General features: G+C 35.2%; 1 protein-coding gene across 1 annotated transcript; it reads right to left on the reverse strand.

Annotated features, from left to right (window-relative positions):
* Positions 1-2,721: 2,721 nt before the first annotated feature.
* LOC133526369 (protein odd-skipped) lies at positions 2,722-6,412 on the reverse strand. The gene is made up of 3 exons (XM_061862967.1): positions 5,162-6,412; positions 4,266-4,845; positions 2,722-3,727 (listed from the first exon to the last, which is right to left on the reverse strand). The coding sequence occupies exons 1-3, from the start codon at positions 5,241-5,243 to the stop codon at positions 3,334-3,336; spliced, it is 1,056 nt and encodes a 351-aa protein (XP_061718951.1). The 5' UTR covers positions 5,244-6,412; the 3' UTR covers positions 2,722-3,333.
* Between the last annotated feature and the right edge of the window lie 1,551 nt (positions 6,413-7,963).

Below are 7,963 nucleotides of genomic sequence, written 5' to 3' on the forward strand. Positions count from 1 at the left end.
ATTAAATCATGAAAAATTAAACTACCTAATATAGAAAATAAAGTAAAACAAGTATATACAATATTATATAATAAGCAAATGAAATAAATTACCAACCGAAGCATCACTATACCTACGCAAAATCACACAGCAATAAATATTTTAGAAACCTTTAATTTATATGTAACACACGTATCACAGTACAAAGTTAATTTCCTGTAGAAATATTATAAATTATAATTTAGATACCTATGAATAAATTGTTATAATTTTTACGTAATATTTTATAAAAAAATATACTACTTGTAGCTCTTTGAGCTGTAGATCTCGCGATAAGATTCATATTATTAACCTTAAAAAAATTAAAAACAAAAAATACTTAGGTATTTCGTTTAGTTGTTATGACAGCGTCACAATGATCTTCAGTGCCATAAACCCTAATGGTACTTAAGTCGTTTATGCCAATTTCCACCATTTTGGATATTTTCATAAAACGAGGCGACAGAAAAATTCTATGTAACTACTGAACCTGCTCACAAAATTTCACGAGAACTGGTTGAGAATTGCGACCTGCAGATGAGAACATCTGAACAAACGAAAGCAGTTTGCCCAAGTCAAAGTGGATACCTTCGCTAACGCTTTGGTCAATTATATACCCAACTTAAGTACTTAAACAATAAACATCGTCGTGCCTATACAATAATATTTTAAATATTAATTCATCAAAGCATTGGCATTTTAAATTATATTATAATTTAAAAAGCCCCGGACAGTCTCATTTCAAAGTATTCCTACCATAAGATCACCCATTCACCGCTGTATTGCGTTTCGGAATATTCCGCTACCCGTAGCGACATCGCGTCGCGACAGATGACATCTCTCAGTTCAGCCATTTGGAACTAGGTGGCGCCACAAACCCGCGGGGAATATAATTTAATATGTAATTCCAACTTTCCGGCCCAAATCGGGTTTAATCATACTTCGCCTATTATGGGCCGTTTTGACCCATAACAGTAAATGAAATTCGTTTCTGTATACTGTGTGACTTTATTATTTAGATTAAATTGGTTTTGCTGATCAAGGGTTTTATTATTATTAGTATTTAGAATGCTGGTTTACTTGTTGTGAGGGTTTGGTTATTTTATAGCTCGTAACCGTTTGCCGTTACTTTAAGTTTTGACTTTGTTGTTATTTTCTATTTTATTAAAGCAAATACATCTAGTAACTTTATTTAAGTTAAATATAAACACTTTCTGAAGCCCGCAAAAAATCGGAGTTAGGTAAATTGACGGATACGCACGGTTTTTAGTTTTTAAGATATGCATGCTACTTTTAAGGTATTTATCTATGGGCCACTAGTTGCCTGAAAATAAAGATTTTTTCATTTCATAGCATTAAACCTGCCTTTTATAGGATGTGTTTTCTTTTGTGTGATAATGATTAAATAAGTAAGTAAATTATAACTATTGATCTATATTCTCCACCATTATTTATCCAAAAAGGATTACTCTTAGCTTAGGAACTCATTAAAATGATGCCCGATAAATCCAAATAATTAATAAATAACTTCTTAAACATTGTATTACCAAATATTACTGCTCTAACCGTCACGAATATGCATTTCGCAAACCACTTTCAATCATCTAAGTTGATTATCATTTCATAATGTCCGGCCCTATAATTATAATTGTTTTTGTATTGCAATATTTATCTGTCTGTCCATGTAACGGTAACAATAATGTCATAGTTCAAGTTATAATGGTACAGTACGTCACGCTATCTTTACGGCCATTATTTTTTTTTATAGTATTTTTGGTAATGATAAATTATGACTCCAAAATGTTAGATGGTTATGTAAAAGATAAAACATGCATTACGGTATGATTTATTGCAAACAAAGTCATAAACCGAAGCAACATTTTTTTTCTAAACTTGCAGTATGTTGAAAATTATTATTTGAAACTAGAGGCCTATTTTAATTAAACTGATAAACAAATGGTATGTCTAAAAGGTATGTCTGTTAACTGCATTCTACAAAATATACAGGGTGATTCATGAGACGTGAGCTGGACTAAGCCTACACAATCAGTAAATGTTAATGAATCGTTCACCATCATATTTAAGTAAAACAATCACGCTTTTTATCTGTTATTAAACTTTTTCTTAAGGACAAATTTGATTATCTACAATCATGGACACCCTACAACACTTAATTAAGAAAGATAAAACCTCTTTAACCGTTATGACAGCACTTTGATTATGAAGAAAATAAAATGTCACACTTGAGTGAGATACGATTTTATAAAAGTAACCAGACTCCGATGACACTCAATTTGTCACTTATTATGGATAAAACAAAGAGGGTGACCATAATTATCGTAAATAAAATAAAACTCTTTTTTTTGAACAGTAATAATTAAATTAACGTTAATCTCACAAATACTGGTACGAAACAGTTGCTGATAATTCACCGAATATGCAGGCTTGATCCTGCTCACGTCTCCTGAATCATCCTGTAGATTTATCCGGTTGTCCAATTAGATACATAGATTGCAACGCAAATGCTCGGTTACCCAATGATAAAAAGCTAGTACTGCAAATTAAGTTAGGTACCTACCTAGTTAGAATTTCATAATTCATATTAGCACCTAAATTGCTTACCAGATCTCGTTTATTTTTCTTTGCTTCTAGATTAGTATAGAGTTTGTAACAATCGTTTTTGGGTACAATAAAACAAGAAAATAAATTATCGACTCCATGTACTTCTCTTTGTACTTAATTAAGATTTTTAATATAGCCTCGTCGACTTAACTTATAACGACTTAAAATAATTTACAAATATATTTACAGGAATGTACAAATTACAACTAACCAGATATTCAAACACACTACAATCATTATGTCTATCAATTTGAATATGCTCAAAACTGTCATAGCCACATAATTTGGAATAAATGATGTAGGTACTTAAAACAAAGGTAATACTTTTCGGTAACTTTAGTTTGAACTTAATTCTAATTAAGTAGTAAGACTATCACAATAAAATAAACTTCAAAGAAAACATAACAACAATAATTATTTGCTAAAACAAATATTTCAGTCTTTACAGAGATGAAACGAGGACCTATTTTCTAAATGTATTTGCATCTTACACGGTTATTTAACTCAGGATGTTCATTACAGATGTGTCTATTGGCTCTAATCAGTCGAAATTAAATTTCTTTGGCAAAATATAAAAACTAATCACTTGACTTGAAGAAATTATAAATCAGTATCTAGCAAGTGATACTACGTAAGATCTTGAATTAGCGATGTACAGCTACTTGTAACAAAACTACAAATACATTAGACATATTAACGCTTCATGATATCTTCTATAGAAAATCCTAATGTCTTCTTTGGCGCGTCGACAGGTGATTGTTGAGCACTAACTTCAGGCTGTTGTTGGTAGGACTGCAGCGGAGGGGAAGGTTTCTGAGAGAGATCGAGTAAAGAGTTCTCAGGATGACTCGTGGATGACACCTCTTGGCATCCCTCAAGGTGTTCCAAGTGATGTTTGTTTGCGTCACTGTGCGTCAACAGATGCGTCTTCAGGTTGGATCTTTGGTTGAAGCTCTTGCTGCAAACTGGGCATTTGTGGGGAGATTCCTCCATGTGCAAAATTTTGTGCACTGCCAGAGTGCGAGATTGGCAGAATCCTTTACCGCACTCGTTGCATTTGAACGGCTTCTCCTTAGAGTGAATGTACCTGGAAAATAGAAAAAGAACAGTAAGTATATTGAACTTTCTCTCCACTCTCACATAAGAGGCGTTAAAAGTAAACAAACACCTAGCAGTATTTATGGCTCAATAAGGCGACGGGATAATAACCGTTTCAAATGAAAATTGAGGTAGGTAATTCTACATTACGGACACATTAGATGGGTAATGAATTTGGGAGGAAAAGTTTGTCTCGTAAAAGCGAAGAAATATAACATGTAATTTGTTCGACGGCGGAGCGAAACAGATATGGTGATCGTAAAAATCCTAACCGGTTCTTGGGACGCGTGCGCCCGCCGCGTCGCGACCTCACAAAAAGGTAAACTTTTTATTCTTTTTTTAACCTCTTATCGTCAACAATGCTTTCTTGAAACACACCTTAAATCACCTGGTTTGTATTAGAAGGAAGTTAAATTTAATTTGTGGTTATTGTGATAACAATTGATTACTAATAGCGTTTTATGGGCCATTATATTGTCCGAGCACGAGGCATTATATCAAGGTGTAATGAATTATCGATATCTTACCTATGATCTCTTAGATGGTCCTGTCTTCTGAAAGCCTTTCCGCAGATGTCACAGGAGTAGGGCCTCTCATCGGTGTGAGTCCTTTCGTGGATGAGCAGATTGTAAGATTTGGTGAACTGGCGGTTGCAATATTTGCAGATGAATTGTTTCTTAGGGCGCGTGCCGGGCACACCGGGAGCCCTCATCGGGGGCGGGTTTCTTCCTGGCATTCTCTGGGCCATCGCTCCCGGGTATCTTAATGAGTGATGATACAGGGCCGCGTTTCTGATCCACTGGTTGACCAGCATGGCGTGGTACGGAGCCGACGGAGGTAGAGTTGCAACTTGAGCTTGGACATAGGCAGACATGGCAGGGTGCGAGTAATTCGGAACTGGAGCTTTCTCGTAAGGGTAGGGTGTTTGCATGGCTGGCCGGGGGTAGGTGGGGTAGTGAGGAGCGGGTGGCCACACGGGGGGCTGGTGGCGGGAGATGACGACTGCCGGAGGCGTGTCGTCGGTGGGCGTATGCGGCGGCGTCGGCAGAGGAGGCGACGGACGCTCGAGCTTCACCAAAGCTTCGATCGGAAAGTCTGGAGGATAGCCTGTAGAAAAATGTAAACTTAAGACATCGTCCCGTTTGACCAATTACGAGTTATATAATATTACTATACTCAATCAAAGTAACATAATTCACTAATTATAACTAAAAAGAACTAATTTCTAAAAATGATAATATGTTTTAAAGACTAAAAGTTAGAAAAAAATGTTTTAAACTAAGTATGTTTAATTTTATTTACTCTGTTCTTCACACATTAAATGTCAATACACTTCAAATGTGAAATTCTCAAAGAGCAAATAAAAGGTCATGTAAATAAAATAAAAAGAAACTATCCAAAATTATTTAAAAACACAACTTACTGTGATTGTCCTCGATTTGTTCTTCCTCTTCTTCAATAACGAAATCGTCAGAACTGTCCACACTGTACAGCTTATCTTCCATTTCCACAAATAAAATGTCCAAACAAAACTAAACACTAGGGCACTGTGTCTTTAGCACTTCACTGTATGCGTCTATAAACCGGTTTCGACACAACCAGCTTGAGGGAGAGCGCGGAGCGTTATGAGTTTGTGTGCGTTCGTTATCGAGGCCTGCGTTTGCGCGTGGGGCCGGGAGGGGGAGATCAAACGCGCCGCGCGGCCGGCGCCTGTGTCGGCTCGGCTCCCGAAGCAGCTGCCCTCCCAGGAGGCGGGGCCTACCGAGCACTGCCTTCGGAATCGATCGGCAATAATCGCGAATCGCTTTAACAACCGACTTGACCGACTCCACTAAGCCCTATGCTCCCAATTTTTCCATTCAACCTTGGACCTTTTTATACTAAAGCTTGTTTTCTTAAGCTGTTCTGGATTAGCTCAATGCAAATTTTTGGTGACACAGCGTCCCCAGTGAAGCTATTAGGTGAGCGGATTGCTCTACTAATTGCGTTTCGTAGGCAAGTCTTTGTAAGCCTGGTTTTGTTCGGTCTCTTTGAAACGTTTTATTGCAGCTAGGTAGGTATGAAGCACGATAGCCTTAGTAGTGAAAGCTGAATCATTTGTATGGACTAATTGGCCGATTTGTTTAGTCTTTAGTTTGTTCAGTGAAAACGTTCTGTAACAAACGTTTGCCGATATTGTAAGGGAACTATTTAAAGATTCTGAAAAGCGAAGAGTTCTATTAACTATACCAACACCCACCAAGGGCTATACATGTGTGGTTTGGACTTAAGTACTTACTTCATAAAACATACATTTGGGTTGCCGTTTTTATCCTATTTGGTATAGGGTTTAAAATATAGGTATAGGAGAACATTTTTCTCTCTATAAGCTCAATCTGAAAAGTTCACCTAATAGGTATTATCTTTACTACATATATGATTTAGTCTTTAATTTTGTGCTAACCTGTAATATGACTACCTTTGTATCCTGTCTGTGGAAACCTGTTATTGGCTTCCCTGATACATATTTATGTTAACCTAGTTTTAGTTTACTTAAGCTGTTGGTTTTCCGAATAAAATAAAATAAAAATAAAAAAAATGACTAAGTCTACATTAGACTGGTTAAAAAAAAAAAACATTTTATTTATTTTCTAACGGGGCACCCCCTTATTCTGTTACACTTATTACGCTGATAAAATACACCCAGTTTTGTAAATTTATCTCAACTACAAGGGGGTGCTCAATTAAGTACTTTGTTTTTTTTTTGTATGAAGTCCAAAAAATATAATTATATAATTTTTAAAAGTATTTGAACATGTGATTTAGAAGTTTTGAAGTAGAAAAACATTTTTATTTCAATTTTTTATAATCAAAAGTTATATTTTTTTCGAATATAACCTATAAAAACAACATTTTTTTTAAATATAATGTGACAACTACTTAAATAAAAATCTATTTTTAATTTTATTTTTTCGTATTTCATACAACGTTAAAAAAATCAAAGTGGTTGAGCACCCCCTTGTAGTTGAGATAACGTTACAAAACTTTCCGTATTTAATCAACATGATACGTGTAACAAAATCTTGTTCGAGCTAGAGTTGGATTTATCGCATACAAACGAGTTTCCTACTCTACATATGGTAAATAGAACTGATTTATCTATTTATAAGCAGCATATAAAATATTGGTAGGTACTAGGTACGGTACCTAACTTAAATTGATATGGAACTCGTTATACTTACTAAGCGTCAATTATTCAAAAAAGCCATCGCAGTAGTGTAGGTCATGTAGGTGGGTCAAAAAGATCCTTAACTATTAACTATGTATAAATATGATGATTTATTTCTCTGATGTAAAGTTTCAAAAGTAGCATTAAATATTATTCAGGTATTTCAATTTCTGGTACACGGTACACATACATCAAAAAGTAACTATAGATAGGTAAGCATTCCGTCTAAATCTGCACCGAGTTTGACGGGACGGTGTTATTACATATAGAAGTTGGACATTTATGGTAACATTTCCTCACTTTTTCAGTGCGCAGTATGCAGAGTAAGATTTGTTAACTCTACATATGTTTATCATCAGCTCACATGTTATCATTTAAGACCCCATTAATCAATTGTTTTATTCAGCATAATAATTCATTAAATAATGCCTAATGATATCAAACGAATATATCAATTAGTGTATGAACTAATAGCTTATTAATCTTATTTCCAGTTTTAATTGAACACACATCGTGTTACAGTGTTACAGTGAAGCAATTAATTAAAGTGCAAAGGTGTTGGGGGTTACCCGGTGTTTCCTAATGACATGCGAATTCCTTAGACTGATAGGGACCAGACTATTTGTAAAAAGGTGCAGCACATCTAATATATTGATAATTATTTTTAACTTACACAGGTATGTTTGGACATAAGTTTTGTACCTCTTACTGCAGAGGAGTGTGTGTTTATGTTTACTTCTTCCAGATTATTCGTAAAGATTTATACTTAGGTAATTGTTCTCTTTAGGCCTTGCCCAGCAGTGGTGCACTAAAGTAGGCTAACACAAAAAAAAAAGTTTTTTTCTTTGGGTTTAGATACCTATACCTATACTTAACAAGGTTAGGAGAGACCGGGGATTGCCTCTAGGAGCAGGTTGACTTATCGTCAATAACTCGAATTAATAAACACTAATTTAAAATTCAGCTGGGCGTGAAAAACTGTTGTACAGACAGCATCAAAAGTAGCGTATCAAACAA

The sequence above is a fragment of the Cydia pomonella genome, chromosome 16 (assembly GCF_033807575.1).
Source record: "Cydia pomonella isolate Wapato2018A chromosome 16, ilCydPomo1, whole genome shotgun sequence".
Classification (NCBI taxonomy): domain Eukaryota; kingdom Metazoa; phylum Arthropoda; class Insecta; order Lepidoptera; family Tortricidae; genus Cydia; species Cydia pomonella.

What these genes read in the sequence shown, in the direction of transcription:
- LOC133526369 (XM_061862967.1), bottom strand. Translation starts at nt 5,243, where the DNA reads ATGGAAGATAAGCTGTACAGTGTGGACAGTTCTGACGATTTCGTTATT. An exon ending in ACAAATCGAGGACAATCACA is followed by an intron (nt 4,846 to 5,161) that starts GTAAGTTGTGTT and finishes ATTTTTCTACAG; the next exon opens with GCTATCCTCCAGACTTTCCG. An exon ending in GACCATCTAAGAGATCATAG is followed by an intron (nt 3,728 to 4,265) that starts GTAAGATATCGA and finishes TCTATTTTCCAG; the next exon opens with GTACATTCACTCTAAGGAGA.